This window comes from Rhodnius prolixus, unplaced genomic scaffold (assembly GCF_049639745.1).
Source record: "Rhodnius prolixus isolate KJV_2025 unplaced genomic scaffold, Rpr scaffold_1, whole genome shotgun sequence".
Taxonomy (NCBI): Eukaryota; Metazoa; Arthropoda; class Insecta; order Hemiptera; family Reduviidae; genus Rhodnius; species Rhodnius prolixus.
Window position 1 is genome coordinate 65862456 of NW_027411581.1, and position 22801 is coordinate 65885256.

Consider the following 22801-nt stretch of genomic DNA (forward strand, 5'->3'; position numbering starts at 1 on the left):
TTCGTAAATGAGTATTTATGACGATTTATATGAACAAAAAATATTATTGTAAAAAAAATACTGCAAAAATATAGTGCAGTTTGTGATAATATTAGCTAAAAAAAAAAAAAATCATTTTAAACATTGTGACCAATTTTTATTTGATCAACTTACGATTGAATTTTAAATGCTTAAAATGCTACACATTTACATGTACACGATTTAATTCGATATTTGGCCAATATTTAATCGATATTCTATTTAATTAATTAATTTTTGCGAACAAAATTTTTACGAATAATGTAAAATTTATAAGAATGTGTTTGTTGGCTGTGAAATGTTGTCAAATTGTTAATAAACTTGCTTCAGATTTAAAAAAATATTTGTACATAAAAAAAAAAAAATTGTAAAGCTTATTAGTTTTTCAGTTATTTATGCATAGAATTCTTGTCCATGTAAATGTTATTGCATTAAATTGTTTTAATTTTTTTCAATTAACACTATAAAAAATTTATTCTTCAATTTTTCCTTGTTTTCTCTTCAATTCTTCAAAAATTTGATGTGAACAATTAAAAAAAAGTAAAAAAGTTTTCTAAAAAATCTTTAAAAAAATCTATTACCTGGTATTTTATAATTTTCATTAACTATTAATGAAAAATACTGTTTTTTCACGCTCTTTTCATAGTCATTAGAAATTATTTAAAAATACATTTTTTTTGTTTTTTGGATTTAGGTATTTATTTTATTTAGATTTGTTTGAACTTTTAATCAGGTAACCTAAAGTAACCTCAAACATGTTTTAAAAACATTTTCAGATTATAATTTATTTGATTGTTTGTTTTAATTTATTAAAAATAAATAAATAAATGTAACTTTCTATACAATGATAATATATTGTCATATTTTTTAAATGGTTTTAAACTGTCACATTTAATGAGGCATTTACTGTCCAAACTATTTATCAGCAGAGCTTTTTGTAAAAATAAATGAAAATTCTATGGTAATAACTATTTTATTGTTTATTAAGTCTTTATTTCAAATTCCAGAGTATTTCAAATGAAGTTTAGATAATATTTCACATTGACAAAATATACGTATTTGAAATGAGACGAGTCTTATCAGGCAGAGGGAATGGTTTTATAAGGATTATTAGCGTCAGAACGACCTCAACTTATTCTCTAAACTCCAAACAGGTGATAGATTACACTCGGCTTACTAAATAGTGAAATAGGATCAGTGTTCCAAATACGCCAATTTTGGTTAGCAGAACTCAAGGAATGTTTCGCCATTTTTAAGTTGTCTAAAAATCACGCTCACATTTCTTTCCATGAATACAAAATTTAGAAATTAAATGAACATTTAAAAATAAAATAAATGTAATTGGTATTTTTAATAAAATCAAAAGCACATGTCAACTGATGGTGAAGCAGTAATTGAAATGGTTAGATCCACAGTGATAGATAATATACAATGCGTTCCAAAAGTCCCATTACCCCCCATCTAACTGTGTGCTATAGGATGTTTTGTGATCCAGGTGATATTGGGTCGTGAAAAGAATGTCTGACGAATCAAATTATACCCTAGAGGAACGAATCGTCATGAGTACCTGGGCTCATGAACGACCTCATACTGGAAAAACATTGAGAGAGAGAGATCCAAAATGATTTAAACGTTAGATTTAATAAGGCAGTATCTCCGAAACCAACAATTTTACGTTGGGAGAAGAAGCTATTTGTAACTGGTTCCTTTAAGGATAGACCGCGTTCTGGAAGACCATCAACTATTCCGAAGACCCTGAGACTCGTCAGACCATAAGTCAGTGAATCAGCACACTTATCTCGCCATGCTACGCGACTGGTTTGTACCGCAATTGGAACGTTTGGGGCTTAGTAATCGAATCTGGTTACCACAAGATGGGGCGCTAGCTCATTTCGCAATACGTTTGAGGGAATATCTAAACGAAGTGTTCAGAGACTAATGGATAGGAAGAGGATCGCCAGCATTACCGGCACCTCTGAAATGGCCACCACGAACTCCTGGATCTGACATCCTGTGATAACACATTATGGGAATACATCAAACAAAAAGTCGCCCAGAATCGTTATCAGTCAGCTGAAGACCTCAAAGACGCTGTTCGGAATGTATTTGCTTCCATCACTCCAGCAATGCTGCGGCGCATTTCTCATCGCTCCTGGAGGAGAATAATATTGTGCCATTAAAATGACGGTGTGCACACTCAACGCCTGGAGTAAATGATGGTTACTTGTTGTAATTTGTTTATGCTACTTAAAAGCTTCTCTCAACATATAAATGCTGTTAAAAGAACACTTTGCACGGATGTTTGTAGGGGGCAATGAGACTTTTGGAACACACTGTAGATGATTTTATCCTTCTTAGCAAGTGTTTCATTATTATTTAAGCGAATCGAAATATAAGTTAGCTGAAGTGGAAGATCTAGACTAAATAAGGGAACATGTACATAGCTGTTCATGTTTTACCATGAAGTGTAGAAGAAATTGCTGTCAAGCTAACTTTAAAGATCGTAGTTTGTAATTCATTAAGTCGAAAAAAGATTGAACATTTAAAAAAAAAGTCCATTTATTTTGTTGAGTCTATTTATCGCAATATTATAATACACTATTTACAACTGTACAAAGTAAAAAAAAAAATTGTTTTAAACATGCGGTTCACAAATATTTATTCGAGTCTGAAAAATGATTTATTATCCTAACAAAGAGTTACAACAAAAAAAAACAGTTCCTGACTTACTAAATTTACTCTTGCAAAGCATTCGAAACATACGAATAATTATCGTGATTACTTCAAGAAGTTTTCTCTAGTCAAGGTTTAAAAGACCTGAAATGTTTTAGAAGATAATACTAGAATTAGATGAATAGTTGCAATGATTATTCTACACATGAAGAATTAGACATAGTTGGTGAACTAACCTTCGACATCTTGAAATTATTTCAAAAAATTTCATCTATCATTAAATAGTCGTTTTATAGACACTATCCTATTGTTTGGTATATATTTCCTTGGTATGTTTTCGTTAACATTGGTAGGCCGACTAACAAGATTTATGAACGATTTCTGATCTTCTACTGTGGTCTCTAAATTCCAAGCTGCATCTCTTAAAGCTATTCTCAGTCTTTCAACTTCTTCTAGGCTTACATTTTTACTTACATTAGCACTTTTTTCTAAAGGATTCACTACATATCTGTAACAAATCATTCGGTTGAAAAAATAATTCATTTTGTGAAGGTTATATGTATGTGTATAACCTCTTCAAATGTCCCACACAAAAAAAAAAAGTGTACTTGATCAAAAATATAAATATAATATATAAAAGAACAATTAATATATAACCTACAGAGGAGAGAAATCTGGTTTTGGTACACATTTTCCAACATTTAGTGAAATTCCTGCTGATGTAAAATCAAATGTTGTATAATAATTAAAAAATCCTTTTAATAGATCCGATAGGTCTTGTTCTCTAGGCTTGAAAGATTGCCATTTAAGACGGCTTAAATCTCTAACAAAAGTGCAATCGATTTCTTCTGTTACACGCTTATCTTCAGTTCCTGCAAATAAAAGAGATTTCATTTTTTTTTTTGTTGGGGGGGCAACCAAAATCTTTTAGAAATCAGTAAGTGATGTTGAAATTGAGGCAAACACATTTCTGTTTGTTATGTTTCAACTTCTTAATCAAATATTACATAAATTTATCATTTTCAATGATTAGGAGGTAAACTTATTTTCTCTTCTATTTCTGTCGAATTGTTAAGGTTAGTTTGTAGTTATTTTGAGGTTTGTTTTTTGAATTTTCTGGGAATTATGACTGTACGTGAAAATCAATATAATTTTAAGCTAAAATTTTTTGGGAGCTCTGTATTACATTTTTCAAAAACATAACTTGTAGAAAGGCTATCATAAAGGATTCTTTAAAAACAAATATAAATGTTGCTTTGGTAAAATAAACATAATAAAGTAAAAAAGAATAATAATAATAATAATATAACCTGCTGCAATTCTGAGTAGTTCTACGGGCGGAAGTCTTTTAACCACTTGAAGATAAAAAAGTGTAAGCAGTGTTAGAGTAAAATTAGTTACCCATCGCCCTGGCGTTGGATTCGTAAGTCCTACAGCCCAAGCCCATTGTTTAACTGTGAATACAAGAGGTCTGGTCAATGGATCCAAACTGCCAAGCAGGTACAACAGTTCGGACATGTACACGCCTGTCCTGTAAAATAATAAATCGAGTTGAAATGTTGGAGATAAATTTTAGGAAATAAATGAATGATAGTTGCAGATGTCTTTAGAATTTTAGTAGCATGAAAGAACCTTTAATTACCGGACACACTTCAAGGTTAACTAGCACTTCTGAATCAAATAGAACACTATGCTCATGAACATTTGGTATATAAAATCCTTCTTTATATTTCCATTTTACCCTGTTTTTCTACAATCTAAAGGTTTACTTTAGCAACTAAAGCAATCTCTTACAGTAAATATTGAGGAACTCTGATGTTGAACTTCAATACGACTTTTAAATAAGTTTTTAGTAGCGCTAAAATGTTCGTAACTGAGGAGACGTTAAAAAAAGAAGGCTTTAAGCTACAGTTTATTTATTTATTTTTTTAAAGCAAAGGGAGGGCTCTAGGAAGCTCCTTCGGGACCTTTACCCTCAAACTTGGCAATCCCTAACTGGCCCCAGTGTCCCATCGGCTGTTCCTGAAGTTACACCTGACGCCTTAGAGCTTTTAAGCTCTAAAACTCTCCGGTAATTGGCTAGAGGTATTTTCCTCCTAGTGCTAAAGATAAAAATACTAAACGTGAATATTTTCTTGTAAGATTTCTACAATTAAAAAAAAAAAAAAAAAACTACGCAAAGAAAGCTCACATGTTAGTCATAGAAAGATCACAGTCTACTCCAGTCACTTCATGCGAATATTTAACTATAGGCACCCTAGCCTGTAATATTCTCTTAACTGAGACACAACCAGGTAAATATAATTGAATAAAGTCTGCCAGAACTTCCATTTGTCTTTGAACATGCTGTCTTGAACTGCCTGAATTCCCTACGCTCTTATTATGCTGGATCAAACGTGAGGAAGAACTATCTTTAGATTGGGCCTGTAAAAATACATTAACTCAATCAATCAATTAATGCTAGTGAACAATAAGGTTAAAAATTATTAATTTTTTATAACCTTAAGTTGGTAGTCATGTTGAACTACTAGATCTAAATCACAACCCGCTTTGCCAAGGCCATTTACTGTTGAACCAAATGGTAAAACCGCAATATTAGGGAAAATCCCTTCTAGTGCCATTTCAATCTGTCTTGCCGTTAGTAATCTCAGACGAAGGCCAAGTTCATCCAAACGACTACTTTCATAAAGTACTTTCATGCAATCAGATATCTGCAAATGATGAATGAATTTTATTGCCATGATTTAATTTTGACTTTTAACACGCTTATCTATTAAAAGAATAGATTTTTCAATAATAATTCAAATACAGAGTCAGGTCCTGACACCGCAACATTACAAAATAAATTTCTCTAAACACTACATGGTACTAACCGTACTTGATTGTTCTAACCATTCGTTAATTTCATGTTGGGTAGGTATCACTGAATACTTTAATGGTATCTCGGTTTCCTCTTTGTTCTTAAACTTTAACTTTCCACCATGCTTAGACGCTTTGAACCATAAAAAAGGCGATTTGGCTGGAATGATGCCCGCACCTTTACCAGATGTACACTTTTGAAGTACTTCATTACAATCTTCAGAGAATTCAACCAGAAAATAATGCTAAAATGTACAAGTTTAAAAAGTACTTAATCACTGCTAAAATTTTTCTTTAAATAAAATCAATAGATGGAAAACTATATTACTGGACATCGCACTTTTACGCACTTACTTACATTATTTTGCACTTTGTAATGGTACATTGACTGGACAGGTGCTAATCCTTTACAATAATGATACAATTCTTTTCCTGATTCTTCAGATTGTACCTGCACTCCTATACTCCTTTTAGCTTCATTTCTTCTAAATTGAATCATGTTCTCAAATTGTATAATATTAGTATTTATTGGTTCCTTAACTAATGATTCATTTGGTCCTATGATATAAATATCAAGATGAAAATGTTAAAAAGTGTAACTTAAAAAGATAATATTCTCCTCTTCTAATTTGTTAAGATAAAGGTTTTCTTAATTTTATTTACCTGAAGCATTTGATTTTCTTAGTTGACAACATACATACAATTTACGATATTTTAAATTACATTTTGAGTGCTTGAAATTTAGAAATAAATAATTCGAATGACCTAAAGAAAAACTTCCATTAATACGATTAAACACTGACATTCTAAATTTAATGAAAACTTTTTTGTATTGTCCGGTATAAACTATTTTAACAGACTTATAACCTGAATTACCTCTCACCTTTCAAGAACCTGCCACTTTTGCTAACCTTGCTATTAACGAAATCTACTAGCTGTCTGAAGAATTACAAAATAATGGTACCTACTATCAAAATTTGGAATAATAGTAACATTTATGAATTTGAATTACTTGCAGAACAGCAAAATGGAGTGGAAATTGTTTTCACTCTTTTGAAAAAAAAATTAATGACCTAAAATCAATTTAATTTAAATATAACTAATATTGAGAAAAATGGAATATACTTTCAATGAAAATTTTTTTGCTTCGCCCCAAATTAGAATTAAGATGTCTTTACAGTTAAATAAAAATATTTTAGGGGCTCCTTAAATAAACCCATAAACTCTCATAATTACAGGGCAAGTTGTTAAAGACTTTATTAACTATAACACACTGCTTTTTATTGATAATTTCTGCAACTACGCTACTTTCTTGCCATATGATGTACACCAATCTAATCGAAATATAGTATTAAGCTGTAGCAGCTTATGTTTCCAATTCTCACGTGACATTCCTAAAGTATTTTATCCACATAATACAAAAAAATAGGAAGGAAAGAGTCTAGATGAAATCTGAAGAAGGAAAACTGAGGAAACAAAAAAGAAAAACAGTATAACTGCATAAATCACAATATGAAACGCATTATAGAATTGATAATCAATTCTTCCACGGTAAAATTAAAAAGTTTTCGAACCACGAACTAAAGCTCCTTAAAAGTACAAATGGATTGTTCAAGAACTTTCACAGAACGAACTCCTAGTTAAAAAAAAGAAGCTAGAAACGTTTCTTTGAAAATTTTCGTTCTGCGCTAAATCCTAGCTGAATCTTAAGTTCATCTTTTACCTGGTGTTTACTCTTCATTTGATGAATAAGGCTGAAAATGGGTTGTGGCTAGCAAATTCACGTAGAACTTGATCTAAAAAAACAAAGGAATGCTCAGAGTAAAGCTTGTAGTCTCCGCAGGCATTTCCTTGAAGTAAATTCGTTCTACGAGCGTTACTTGGAGTTTTCTATCTTTTCTCCATTTTTCATAGTTAAAATATGAAAAATTAAGTAGTAAAAATAATAACGAAGAAGCTAGAAAGAAAAGGAAGAAAAAATAAAGAAATGAATAAAAATATAGATGTGCAAAATAAATACGAGTAACAAATTAAAAGAAACAGATTTAAAAATGGGATGATGATTTGAATTAAAAGAGAAATAGGAAAAGTGAAAAGGAAAAAATAGAAGTTTATTAAGCACACTGAATACAAACGATGTTTATGTTGTATATTTATCAACCACAAACTAGAATTTAGTATTCAATGTTTAAATCAATTAATCGATTAATTACTCCTGATTTTATGCGTACTAATACAAAGTAATCCACACTGAATGACATGTATATTGTGGGAAAATTAGAAGCTAAAAAACAAGATTAAAAATATTTTTTATTTAATTCTTACAAGAGGAGTTAATAATTTCTTAAATTACATCAAATTAATACGTTCTTATGTCTTTCATTGCACTAAATCGATTTATCTTTTGTATTTTTTTTAATGCTCAACTCCTTAATCATGGTTTTTGTCATTGCTTACACTTACTCATCCAATAAATTTCCTTCAGTAAATGACGATCTGTCTCTCATTATCTGCTACAAAATCTTCTCCTGAGTCGCAAGTTGTGGCGACAACAACCCACTTTTCGTACAATATTTCTCGATCTTTACTTAAGTTTCTGGATCTTACCTCTCTCTAAGTCTTTCATCCAACTCTACTTCATACTGTGCTTTGTTCTTTTTTTTTTTTTTTGTGACGCTAAAAATCATTTGTACAAGTAAAGGATGGTAGAAAGTTGAATTTGTGACCCAAGAAGTTTTTTTTTGTTTTTGTTTTACTGAGGGGGTCCTCCTTTCAGACAGTTTTAACATATTTTTTGTAACCTTCCATGCGGCTATCTAGTCCCTCAGTTGCGCCGTTTAAAACAATCGATTGTTTTTTTTTTTTTATTCTTAAGGGTTCTACGTTTGATAATAAACTTATGCTTTCATTTATTCTGACCTTCATCTTAAAGTGGTCATCAAAACACAAACTGAAACCCTTAAATTTTTTTTTTTTTTTTTTAATCAACTACACCGCAATTTCAAAATAAAGAACAAAAAAATAATCAGTGATGCAAATTTCCATTTCACCCTGAGTCTGCCCCACACATGTACAATAATGGTTAACGGTGGTGTGTTGTACACAAATACATCGGCTCTTTCTGGGTAGCCCCAGACCGTGATACCACCTGCACGCTGTGTTCGGACTAGAAGGCTGGGTTCATCCCTCCCCCCCCCCACCGTAAGCGCCTTGCTAACACACAGAGAGATTCAGGTTGGGGGACAATCGACCTGCTCCATTCACCATAGCAACCGGACACTACCGTTCCAGCTTTCAGAGCCGAATGGTTTCAGTCGCCTGACAGTCGGTCGTGGAGTAAGTTGCACGCCCGAGACTTCATTAAGCAGTAAGTAACCAATAGATTTAAAATTTATTTTAATTCTTTATGTAAAATAACATTTTTTTTGACGCCTTATCAGTTAATTGAACTGATTATTGTAATTTTCTGGTAAAATATTATAATAAACTTTATCTATTTTAATCATATCTTTAAATCCTAACATATAATACCACCAGTTGCTTTCAGCTGATGATTTATTTAGCTGATTTACATATTTATTTTGACTGATTCACGAAAACTTAAGTTTTCATTCTATTTCCAAAAAATCTAATGTTTGATTAGTCCTTTATCCTACTTTAATAAACATAGAAAGTATTGTATTTGAAAATTCATTCAATCTACAAATATTTACTTAAATAAAAGAACATATCAATTACGCTTAAGTTTATCTAATTAATAAATTGGTTGAAATTATAAATTTATTGCAACATGGATTAACTTAATTAAGTTATTTCGTTTAAGAGAGTAATATTTTTACAATGTTACATATAATTTTTATTAAAAAATTATCAATAAATATTCATACAAATGATTAGAGTTACTTAAATATTATAAACGTATATTAAGGCGCATCCAACATCTGAGGTTACAGGCGCCTAAAGTTTTTTATTTTCAGTGTACTAACGATCTTCGGACAGTATTCTTTCTTAACAGCAACACTGTTCATCACCGGCTAGTGAGCTGTAAGAAGCTTCTAGGAAGAAAAAAAAAATGAAATGGCCATTAGCTGAACCAGGGATCTTCGCGTTAGGATCCAGTTATACACTAAAAACTGAGCAAAATTCTGTTCCCTATTTAAGAATGATTATTTTACTTTCTTTTACTAAGTAAGGAAAGTATTGTGATAATCTCATATTTCGTTTGAGGTACCAAGGGGTTTGAAAAAGTAATTTGTAAACAAAAAAAAAAAAGAAAAAGTAGCTTAAAGATTGGTTTTTGATTGCGTCTCAACAGATGATTCCAATTTACAAAATCCCTCATCTGATAATCAAATCGATTTATTGAATCGATTTTTCCACTTTCTTGCGATTTTCTCAAAAGTTATCTTTTTTTTCCTTTAAAATACTCATTTTACTCATAGTGTTATATAGCCTTAATTTTATTAAGGTCACTTTTAAGAAAAGGGTAATCCCTAAAGTAACATTTAAGTAAAATATCTATAGGGTTTGTTCATTTCCCCCCCTCCTAAGAAAATGGGTGGCTTTAACAGATTTCTTTCATCTTTTTATATGTTTGATATACTCATGTTATTCAACAATTTTTATTTAAAATAATTTTTAAGGCCATATGATTAAGCGTATTTCTTATAGTTGGCGTTTTTTAAGCTTTCTACCTGGTGGACGATTACAATATAATGTACGGCTCTGTGGCTTACATTTTTTTGAAGAAAGAATATACATATGTGTTGGGCCGAAATGACCATTTTTGTGAATGATTTTTTTTACTTCATGGGTTTTGTTCTATTTTTCGTAAATACATTTCACTTTTAATGTCGAACTTATTTACATTACTTACTCGATGATCAATAATTTTTATTTGAACAATTTTTGTTACGTCACCCTGAGGACAGCTGGAGATAACCTCCCCTATCATTATAATTTTAGTAAATGACAAACAGTAAGTAAGGTGTGCAGTGTTATAATCTAAATAACATACTTTCTTTTTTAAAGGTGCTCAACATCTAAGGTCCTTCTCATTGGACAATATTTATTAAACATGTTTTTTGAGGTGAAAAAAATGTAACAAGTCCGAACTCAGGTAATTTAATAAGTGTAAATTGTCCATGAGTACTACTAGATTTTTTTTGTTTAAACTAGATATCCATAAAAATATATTGAACCACATAGTTCATTACTAAGAATAAAAATAAAGTAAATCAATACTAATAAAAGAATCATGTAATATTTGTGTAAATAACGGGTGAACTCATTATGTCAACATTAGCAAACTCACTGGAAACCCATTTAGTTAATTATATACTCACTTCCAGAGTTACAGTTGAGTTGTCTCGAGTTCTGTAACTAGTAACGACAGTTACAATATTCTTGTTATTAACTTATTATTTTAATATGATTGAAGTTTCTCTTAATTTAAATATTATATTATTTAAACAATAAATATTAATAAATGCTATTATCGTTTATTTTATTTTTTTAAATTGATGAGTTAAATCTGTTTGATTATACTCCTCAGTTAAGTACACTGAACTCCATCTTTTCTTAGAATGCTCTAAAGTGCGCAAGTTATTGATCTATAAGTAAAGTGATCGCCTAATTTTTTTTTCCAGGCAGGACTTAACGTCTAGCTACCAAATTAGGTGACGTAAACGGATGTGGAAGCATATACCCTACTACTAAAATTTCTTCTTACAAACAAAAAGAAGCTACACATGATATTCGAACTGGATTCCTTCCATTTCATATCCCATGCATCAGTAAACCACTACACCAAACCTGTGACTTAAATAAATTTAGAAGGGTTAAATGTGCGTGGGGTTATATCTAGACTCCCTTAATTCCAAGAAATTCCCTGAAGAGGTTTTCCCACTTGATTAGGGGGCAGCCATACCATTATGTTAGAGGCGTGGCGTGACTGGAAAACTTGATAGTTACCAATATTACAAGAGAACATTCCCTACCTAGAGAATCCTCTTCTAGGATATTTTTCTTCAGAATAATTAATGAAGAAAAAGAGAAATAGTGGCAGGGTTGAGTTTCCCAGGTAGTAATTATCTGTCATTGCCAGCTTCCATGTCTTCTTCTTGAACTTTCCTTGAATGCCTAGATAAGTTATTTCATCATTTTAGGGCTCTATTAGGGACTCACCTGGTAATAGTGAGATCACAATAGATCTAATAAAGGTCACAGTGAAGTTTAATTAAGTACAGAAAAATGAACGCACATTTCAAACTAAATAAATTGAATATAACTCCTTTATTGTCCTTAATTCGCTGACTATTAAGCTAGGATCACTTGTACGACGTTCCTAACATATGGTCTGGCCAATTGAAAAAAGAACTGCTGTTCTACCTCATTCAGTAGCTGGTTGAACTCATACGTTCATAATACTTAAGTGCTACGTCAAGAGTAGATTTTTTTATGGCTTCAACTCTTTATACATTCTTTAAGATAGAAGAAAAGCTAAGGCTAGTGGTATGTACTAGTTTGGCGTATGCTGGTCCCAAAGTTAATTGCTTCCCAAATCCTAAGAGGGCCAAAGTAGGATCACGGGACTGCTTCCAGGACCTTCGCAACAGGACCTAGTTCAAGTTATTATCGCCTAATATTGTATTATTTACCTTTCCAAGCAAACCGCTCACATCAATTCAAAACTGAAATCGCATCTCGCTCGAAATTCTAAAGCTGTCCATGCTTCGTGATATCGTCAAAAAAAAAAAGAAAAGACATTTAATAAAAGGAGAAACTTCAGCAATCTAAGATACGTAGCAGCTATAGCCCCGTCATTATTAAGATACAGCTGTTCTTATTTCAAATTATAAATAACAGCTGTGAACAAAGAATTTTAAAGTAGTGTAGCTTTATGTGAAATGTGATTGGTGATAAGCACTTTGAAATAGAATGCCACCTGATTTGAAAATCTGACGTCACCTAGTGCCATCTTGATTTTGTCTCTTGTTTTTCTCTCTATTTGTGGCACAATTCAACAGATTATTACTGGTAATCAGTCTTGGGTTATTCTACACCCTTTTATCTCAAATAATCACTCCAATACAGTACTTTTTTTGCCCTTTTGTGAACTTTAAATTCACTATTTCATTTTTAAAAGTGCTTTTATAACATATATTTAAAAAAAAAAGCCAAATTATAGAGTTTATTTTATATTTTATTCTATAGAGATAATTTCTTTAACTATTCTTTGATCTTTTTCTTCTGAAGTTTAAAATATAATGAGGCTTTTGAAAGTTAAAAAAAAAGTTTAAAAAACCAAAATGAATAGAGAAAAGTTTCCATTAGCTTTAACAACTTTTTTATCTTGACGTCAGAAATGAGATCTTGGGCATAGAACCAATATCAAATTGGTCCCCATAGAAACATGGTCAGTGACTGTGCAGGTGTACACTTCGTCTCTGTAATTTTCTTGTTTTTTCTATGGTTTATGGTGAGTGACATTTGTGAAAATTAGCAGAAATTGAGATTATTGTGTGGGTAATAGTTTTGTGAATTTTCAGAACAATTTACCGAGTAATTTTCTAATTATTTTAGTGTAAAATAACTTAGAATATAGAGAAAGAGTGCTTTATTTCAAATTAATCAGATTGTTGAACTTTTGTCTGTTTGTATATTTATCAAGATGCCGAATACAAACGAAAACATAGAGTCAGGTGGGAGTAGCTCCAGTGTGCCTAAAATAAGTAGTGGGGATTACAATGATAATCTTCTAACTAGCATGTTTGATATGATGCAAAATATTACTGCTGAAATTAAAACAATGAGAAAAGATTTGGAAGCACTAAGAGAAGATAACAAACGTATTTCTCTTTCTATTTCGTCTCAGGAAAAGTACTTTAAGAAAAATTGTAGAGAACTGAAAAATGAAATATTTAATTTGAGGCAAGAAATGATTAATGATAAAAATGAAATTTTGGCCCTAAAGCAGGCAACCAAACAAAATTTAATAAAAATTTCAAATTTTCCTGTTAGTGTAAATGAAGATCCTTTTACTATTTTTGAGAAAATTTGTAAATACACCAAGTTTAGCGTAAATGGAGAGTTCATAGAAGATTGTTACAGACTGAGTTCTAAGAATAGTGTGTACACCCCTTTAATTATAGTGAAATTCCTTAGAAATAAAGATAAAATGTCTTTTCTAAAGATTCTAAGAGAGAATAAAGTAAGGTTAACTTCTCAAATGATTGAAGAAACTTTACCGAACACACAAATCTACATATCGGAATATTTAATACCGGAAATGGCAGCTATTTTCAGAGAGGCTCGAAACATGAAGAAGAGCAATCTGCTAAAATTTGTTTGGGTAAGGAATGGCAAAATATTTGTTAAAATATCTGAATCATCTCGCCCATTGCTGATAACAAGTAAAGAGGATTTAAGTAATATTACCAAGCCTAAAACAGACGTACGAGGATTATTAGGGGATGAAGCAGAGTTAGATGAATCCGATGCGACTGATATCTCCGAAAGCAGTACACAAAGTAAGAGGAAGAGGACTCAGAAGATTCCAAGAACTTCAAAAATTGGCGAATTTTTTCGCCCCCACAAAAAAGCAGAGAAGTAGCTCTATTCTTAATCAAAATCTTTCTTATTGTGAAATTAATACTAACAATAGTGTCCACAATTTAGATATTGGCTCCAATTATAAAAAATTAAATGTCGTTTTTCAGAATGTTCGCGGTTTTTCTTCATTATTTGATTTAGATAAAAATTCACAAGCTTGTATTTCTCAAATAGATATCCTCTGTTTAACTGAAACTTGGCTCATATCTAGTAAATTCAAATTGCCCAGTTTTCTGGAAAATTTTGAATGCTATCTCTCAGAGGCAGTGAAAGAAAAGGCATTAGGGCGCCCTAGTGGCGGACTAATGATTCTGATTAATAAACATTGCAGTTATGTTACGAGCTTAATATATAAAGATAACACTATTATTGTTCTTAGTATTAAAACTCCAGATTGTAGCATTATATTAGGGTTGATTTATTGGAGGCCTTCTAATCAGTTTGACTGTTATCACTCTACTCTGTTGGAAATTATTGAAGACTTAATAGTCAGATTTTCTGAACTGCCAATTATATTGGGGGGTGATTACAACTCCAGAATTGGGACATTAAATAACCTAGATGCTGATATTTTTCAAAACGTACCTCTGTTGCCAACCCGTGATTCCTTGGACTCAACTGTGAATAATCGAGGAAAATTGTTGGTGGAGTTAATGGAGGAAAATGGAATGTTTGTCCTGAATGGGCGTCTGCCGACAGATTTTCCTGCACAATTCACTTTTCTCTCTAAACAGGGTTCAAGTATCATCGACTTGATATGGTGCAATCTTAATTCAGTTAATATTATCTCAAGCTTTGAAGTAAAAAATTTAAACCTTTTAAGCGATCATCTCGCATGTTCACTGAAATTAAATGTACTTCACAAACTAAGTCCTCAAACAAGCTGTACTCCATTAGTGTATCAAACAAAATTCATTTGGAATGACAATTTAAAAGAGGAATTCACTAATACAATTGTAAGCTCCACTCATTTGTATTTTAATAGTAATAACTGTGAAGAACTATATCAGAACCTGAACTCTGCTATTGTGGAAACTGCCTTATCTTTAAAAATGATTAGATTTCAAAAAACTAATAAAACTATAAATGTTAATTATAAAGAAAATAAATGGTTTGACGGTGAATGCTATGAAGCTAAACGCGCTTCCAATTATTATTATAGGGCATGGCGCAAAAATAAAACTAACAGGAATGCTCTAGAGTTATTCCTTGTCCAAAGAAATGTGTACAGAAATTTAATTAAAAATAAGAAAAGGCAGTTCAAGAAGTCATATATAGATAGTCTGACGGCAGCGCGAAACTCAAAAGAGTTTTGGTCAATTATTAAATGTTTAGCACCTTTCAGGAACGCAACTCCGGTCCTACAACTTGAAAAATGGCATGAATTTTATTCTGATTTTTATCGGCCAAGAGAAATCTCGGGAAACTTAGAGTTATGTTGCAGTAACAGTGAACTAGAGCAGGAGATAACTTTGGGTGAACTTCAACGGGTTCTGTCCCGCTGTAAGGCTAACAAAGCTCCCGGCAGGGACTTGATTTCTTACAAATTTTATGGCAATCTCCCTCCTGCTTGGCAACATTATGTTCTAAATATGTTCAATTTGATAATAAGAACTCAGAAAATACCAGAGAGTTGGGCTCAAATTGATTTGAAAATGTTGTACAAGAAGGGCGACGCCTCTGATCCTCGCAATTATAGGGGGATAGCATTATTGAACAGTCTTCCAAAGTTGTTTACCTCAATATTGCAAAACAGATTGAATACCTGGATTGAATACAACTCAATATTAGGCGAGGAACAGAATGGTTTCCGACCAAATAGAGGTTGCATCGACAATTTGTTTGTTCTCACTTCAATTACTTCTCTCAGACTAATAAATAATAAACCGTTTTTTGCAATATTTGTAGATTTCCGGAAGGCTTTTGACCTAATATCTCATAAAACCTTATGGCTTAAATTAATAAAATTGGGAATTGGTTCAAATACAACTAAAATTATTAAGAGTTTATACGATAATGCTAAACTTTGCGTAGCCACCAATCTTGGAAGTACGGCTGATTTTGATGTAACTTCTGGTGTCCTTCAGGGAGAACCACTATCACCGTTATTATTCAATTTATTCATTAGTGATATTGTCCAGTTTTTTGAATCTCATGATGCCTCTTTTTTCCCAATTAATAAAAATAATCGCTTGCTCCTTCTGTCTTATGCGGACGATATCGTGTTATTCGCGAGTGCCTTACCAGATGTAATTGAAAAACTCTCAATTCTAGAAAAATATTGTAATGAAAATTCCCTTTATGTTAATTCTTCTAAAACTAAAATTGTCTATTTCTCTAAAAGTACCCGCCCGAAGAAGTTTCGGGGAGTGTTTCTCGCTGGTGAACCGATAGAGATAGTAAATTCAGTGAATTACTTGGGATTGCCATTAAGTGCAACGGGTAAGTTTTTTCAAGCTTGTAAGTATTTCACCGCAAAAGGTAACTTGGCAATAACCCGTGTACACAAACTTTTGATAAAATCCCGTACCCCAGACACAAAAGTTAGAGATAAATTATTGCACGCTTTAATTAGGTCTACTTTGTTATATGCCGGAGAATTGTGGGCATTTAACTACTTTGATGAAATTGAGAAAGTACAGCTGAAATTTATTAAACAAATTTATAATGTCAGTAAATTTACGCCAAATAGTATTGTGCGTCTGGAATATGGACTTGTGCCTTTAAAAGTTAGAATATTTAAAAGTATGGTTACCCTTGCAGTAAATATACTTGGGATGCCCCCAACACGATTGCCTCGTATCTGCTTTGACGCTCTTCTCGCTAGGGAAACTCTTCCGTTTAATAAAATTCAATACAACTGGGTCACCCAGTTTAAATCAATTTTAAGTTCCATAGGGGCTTTAGATTTCATGCAGGGAGATCCCGTTATTCTTAAATCTCAAATTAAAAATTTAGAAAAACAACTTTGGAATGACTGTTTAAGTAGAGATATCGCCTATGTAATTGACCGGTGTAAGTATAATATTTTGTACCGTCACATAAGTAGTCTGGGCAGCAATGAACTGCATCTATCTTGGCTTATTTCCATCAAAAAAATTCGCTTATTATCCCAGCTTAGATTAGCTAACCTCAATAAAACAAAAATCTATTTCAACTCTTGTACTTATGTCTTTGATAGCTCCAATATATGCACTCTATGTAAAAATAACGTTTCAGACACCTTGCTCCACTTCCTTTTCTCCTGCCAGGTCTTTCAGTCTTTCCGAACACATAAATTAAATAACTATATTGCAACAGCTTTACCTGAACCAGAAAACTATGTAAACCTATTTTCCATTAACTCTGTAAATCAAATCAATGCTATATGTGATTACGTTAAATTATCTTTACAAATAAGAAGCTTTTTACTTAATGAGTGGTAACTTCTTAAAAAGCTAAGAAAGCTATTGAAAGTTAAGGTCTGACGTAAGACAGAAAGAAAAAGAAAAGCTCTTGGGATGTTCATATAATTTTGTTTTTACGAATTTAAATTTATTTTTTTGCGTATTTATATCTACCATTTATGTATCATTATATCAATTTATTGTATTTATGTATCAATGTCAAACTCCATGCTAAGGGGATAAGCCCCAAAAGCAGTATGAAATAAATAAAATAAAATAAATAAATAAATAAGTTAGCAGACATATTGTTTAGAAATGGATACAGTTATTACACTGCAACCAATAGAATGAAATATAGAATTTTATAATATACAGGGGTGATCCATTTAAAACGCACCAATCGCTAATAATGTTTTAGGAAAGCGGAATTTCGAAAAAACCCACGAAGTAAACTATATGCTTTTTTTTTCGGTCTAGTTTTCAAATTTTCCACCCCCGATCAGTATCTTTATTTTTGGCGGAGTTACGGCTAAAAACCTTATTGGGGTTACATAAGTACCACTGGTTTTGACAATGATTATGAAAACTACATAAAAAACTATGAAAAATGACGTTAATCACGTTTTGATATCCCTAATACGAGTATTAGTCAAGATATTTAAGATTAAAGATACAATTTTACCTATTCGTGAACGGTTTTCAATATTAATTTTCCACCAGAAATACACGTTTTGGGAGGTCCTTTTGATTGCAAAAAATGTTATTTTTGACGCAAAGTAAAATAATGATAATTCGAGGTCCCGCGTTCAAATCCAGCTGCTGACCCTTAGATTTTCTCTTCCTAGGAGCTTCTTACAGCTCACTGTCCGGTGATGGACAGTGTTGTCTGTAACGAGAGAACACTGTCCGGAGGCCGGCAGTGCACTGAAAAAAGCTCCGGGCGCCAATAACCTTAGATGTTGACGCGCCTTAAATCATTAAAAAAATAATAATTGAAGATTTTAATGGGGACAAAATGTTTTACACCGTTACCAAGTAGTCAATGCTATATTGATAGCATATTTTGCTTTCTGTTTTTTTTCCAGTGGGATGGGCACACAATTTTGCTGATTAATTAATAGCGCAAGAGGTTAAACAGGAAAGTATGTGCTTTTCCAATTTTCCACGAAACTTAATTTGGTGTCTGGAACTTAAGACCAGCCTGAGAAATAGGTGATTACTTTTATGGGTGAAAAAAAGGCGAGTCGAAAGATGAACTATTTTATAACCTTTTAAGGGGGAACGCCCTTCAAAAGTTTTTCGTTTCTATCCTAATGTCCTGTGGGAATAATTTTCCAGTAGAAGTAAATAAAAATAGAAGAAGAAAATTCTGTTTTAATTTTTCATATTACCTTATTATAGGTGACAGAATGCAGGATCTAAAAGCTTTAATTAATTACTATATTGGGCTAACTGCTCATTGGCCAGGGGATCTGTGAGAATATCCAATGGTATTCCTCCTCGAACCTCCAATCAGCTGTAACCTGTAATATAGTGAGAGAGAGAGAGAGAGTGAGAGAGACAGTTCTCGCCAATAAGGTGCAGCAAATATGTGAAAATAGTTCGAAAACGTGCTTCATAAAGCCGGCATTAAATGGTGGTACGGCCTGGAATGTGCCAATATCTCTGGTTCAATCCTCCTGTTGTGGAACTCCTGTCCTCGCAATACACTCTCCCACTTAAGTCTGAAAATACCACCTTTACCATGTTATGCCGTCATCTTCTAAGCGTACTCGCTATATAAATCGATTTTTTTTTTTTTTAAGTAAAGAGGAAGAGGAAGAAGAAAACACTTTCTGTAGAGATTTATGTTTATTTACGATTTCCGTAGCCAGTCATTTTTATACCAAATTTTGTGTGGAAACATCAACCTTTAAGGTTATAATGAAAACAGGTTATTTTGTTTTGTTTGTTTAGTTTATTTTTTGGCATTGTTTGGCTAATGGAAGCCAATTAAATATGTTCTAAATAAAAAAAATCTGTGGTCAGTGTATACTGGACTCCAAAGCGTAGATCCCAAGATGGAGTATAACGCATCGCTTTTGTACTGAAATTGTAGGGTGAAGATAACGAGATTGAGGATCTTATATTTCAAGTAGAAAGAAGTTCCCAAGTTGTTTCCATCGACTTCTTTTATATCATATTTTCTAAGAAAAAAGGATGTATCAAGTAGTCCTCTCCCATTACATTTTTTTTATTTAATACCTTTTTGCTCAACCAAAGAGAAATGAAATTACAAAGAGCAAAGTAATGGCAGATAAAAAGAGCTAGTTTTGTATGGGGGTAATTTTTCTATAATTTTCAGAAGCTCCTGTTTTACTCTGAAACTTTATTTTATTTTTGTTGATATACGACTATTGGAAGTGCTCTAAAAAGATTATCTGTACCAATAATCTTAAATGTTTACTATCCAAATTTTGTTTTTATCTTAATTTAGTAACAATCAACGCTTTCTTTACGCCGTTTTAAGCAACAATGATAAACAATAAACAACATAAAACACTCCATAAAACACTGAGTGGAGAGGTTACCCAGAGGTTTTACTCCAATAACATTTTACTTTCTGCTGACTTGTCATCAGAGAGGAGATCGCGAGGCCACTGTCTTTTTTTTAAGACTGTCCTAGAAGTGTTGTCTGGAAATGTTCTGGAAGATAGGTGTTGTACTAAGATTGAAGGTTAAGATGCAGTTTTCTGTATCGTGTTTTCAGCCACTTTGTGTTGCACAAAAGGAATGTGTGAATCGTTTGATTGGTGACCTAGAAAAGAGCGTCTAAACTATAGTGCGAAGAATTTTAGACTGCAAAGCCCTGGATTCTTTGGAGGTAAAAAAAAAAAAATCAAGAAATAAAAATCTTTATAAAGTGCATGAACTTTCTGGATGCACTATTTTCAAGGGTCACCAAGATGTGTAAGATCTAACTTATTACTCATTCATGAAAATCGATAGTTTAGGCGCTACGTTGTTTACAAAAAAAGGCTAACAACAAGAACAAGAACAATTTTTGAAAATGCCGTTTTTGCTCATTTTCAGCATCTTTTTTCTCAAAATCTATCAAATCTAGGTTGTTGCAAAAAAAAATTACAGTCTTAAAGGAGGATTTGCCCTTTATTTTAAAGAAAATTTGGGAATTTTATCTTTTATAGAAAAAGAGAAAAAAATTATCAAAGTTGAGTGTTTTTTCAACGTTACGTTTTTTGTGCAGTTTTTGACGATCAACCCTTATTAAAACTGTTCTACTGGACAGTTTTAATTCGCTTTTTAAGCATTTAGAGCACGATTTAAGAATAAGTAAATAGATCTGTCTAAAGTAAGAGCAAAAATAATTACTAAAACATTGTTCATTAAATCCAAAAAAAATTGGGAGTCAGAACAACCGAATTCCTCTTACCATAAATCAGGGGTGCCAATCTGATGGGCGGCCCCCAAAGTAATTTTTTTTTGTGGCCTTCAATGTTCTAGATCTTCGTGCATGAATTATTAGCAGACAAACTTTAAAGGAAATCTTTGCTGCTGTACCTGAGAAAATATCAAATTTCCTTCCAGGTGACTGATTGGGTTCATTTAATTTAAATTCTGTACTAAAATATTACCATCAGTTAAAATGTCGGAAGAGGAGAAGCTACCCTATAGCAGGAACACTCAACGCTAGATATCAGACTGTGATTAATTTCACAGGAAGGCCGCGAAAGCAACAGCTGCCCTAGCGATGTTTGGGGAGGGGGGTTGTACGGAAGTGAGATAGTGAGCCCGTGATTCACTATGAGAGAGAGTCTGCACAGAAAGGAAGAGTGTTGTGAAATTTATGTTATTTCCTCTTTTACTGTTCCTGTTATGTAGAGAATAATGAAATCTGAAGGAGAATAATGTGCGTAGTACGATATAATGGGGTACACGTTGGAGTTAATGATTTATGTAATTCAAATTAGAAAAAATAAATTTTAAATTATACTTTTTAAAATATTGTAGCTAAAAATTGAGAAATTCTAAAAGTTTGGAACAGAATAATATTAATGGGAACTTTTGGTAGTGGCCAAATTCTTTGACTTCCTGTTAGCGAGAAGCAATACGAGGTGTGGCTATTAAATATCGAGATTGATGCCGCTACAGAAGAACTATGCATGTGAGCCAAATCCTAAGGACCGACAGCTGTGCAGTGAAAGCCTTCTCTTTCGATAGTGCAGCGTCTCACGTGTTTTGTAGAGAAATCTGGGTCTGACCGGGAACCGTCGTCGTTTGTGTAAGAGGTGTTAGCTTCGTTTTGCCGAAAACATGATACTACACATGTAGTAGAGCAACGAATTGTCGTGAAATTTCACATCAAAATTTGGGTAAAACCGCCTACTGAAACTTATCTTTTATTAAAAGAAGTTTATGGCGATGAATGTTGTATCACGTGCGCGAGTTTTTGAGTGGTTCAAGCGTTTCCAAGATGGCCGGAGAAGACGTCCGGAGATGATGACCGCCCGGGCTCGCCCTTCCACGTCCAAAAATGGATGAAAATATCGATTATAATTAATCAACATTACTACCGCGTGAGGTGCTTGCTCAACTCCGTTGAAAGAGTAAGCAAAAAACGACCCGATTTGTGGAAGAACAAGTCACAGGTTCTCCATCAAGGACAACGCGTCGGCTCACACTGCATTGTCTGTCAAGACGTTTCTAGCCAAGTACAACATCCACCCAGTTTTAGGCCATCCGCCTTATTCGCCTGACCTGGCCCCATGTGATTTTAGATCTGTTCCCCAAAGTCAAATCTGCATTAAAAGGAACACGATTTTTCTGTCCGTTGAAGTTGTGAAAGAAAAAGCCTGCACGCGTCATGCAGAGGAGCTCACAGAAAAAGACTTCCAGCACTGTTCCTGAACTATGGTAAATTCGCATGGAGCGTTGTAGGGATATGGGGGGGGGGGTGTGTATTGAAGGTGATAATAACTAAATATGTATAAATTTGAAAATAAAATGTTTTACAGCAATAGTCTCCGTTATTTAATAGCCACGCCTCGTAGTTCCAATTTATAGTAAACCACTATCCCTTATTCAAAAGGATGTTAACATGGAACATGTCCGTTGAACTGCCAGATCGCATTCACATTCACTTACAAGGAGAAGGCGCCACGGTAGCCGCGAGCGGTTAGAGGCGAGACCTGTAAAGCTAAGATGTTTTGTGTAGTACTGAGTTAATTCCTGGTCTCTAGGCCTTGGATTTTTAT

The 22801-nt window shown here is 32.8% G+C and overlaps 3 protein-coding genes across 3 annotated transcripts in view; 2 read left to right on the plus strand and 1 right to left on the minus strand.

Moving 5' to 3' along the window:
* Positions 1-79: 79 nt before the first annotated feature.
* Positions 80-6450, minus strand: LOC141446163 (poly(A) RNA polymerase, mitochondrial-like). Its single transcript, XM_074112629.1, has 9 exons — positions 6214-6450; positions 5909-6108; positions 5565-5795; positions 5193-5402; positions 4883-5115; positions 4002-4222; positions 3353-3563; positions 2928-3199; positions 80-2835 (listed from the first exon to the last, which is right to left on the minus strand). Exons 1-8 carry the CDS (start codon positions 6353-6355, stop codon positions 2959-2961), a joined length of 1689 nt encoding a protein of 562 aa, XP_073968730.1. The 5' UTR covers positions 6356-6450; the 3' UTR covers positions 80-2835; positions 2928-2958.
* Positions 6451-8757: 2307 nt separating this feature from the next.
* Positions 8758-22801, plus strand: part of LOC141446172 (uncharacterized) — a 159694-nt gene continuing 145650 nt past the window's right edge. Inside the window, exon 1 of the mRNA XM_074112647.1 lies at positions 8758-8917. The gene's annotated coding sequence lies outside the window, so the exon portion shown is untranslated. The remainder of the gene's footprint in view (positions 8918-22801) is intronic.
* Positions 8925-20441, plus strand: LOC141446171 (uncharacterized). The gene is made up of 2 exons (XM_074112640.1): positions 8925-10669; positions 11199-20441. Exon 2 carries the CDS (start codon positions 13223-13225, stop codon positions 14162-14164), a length of 942 nt encoding a protein of 313 aa, XP_073968741.1. The 5' UTR covers positions 8925-10669; positions 11199-13222; the 3' UTR covers positions 14165-20441.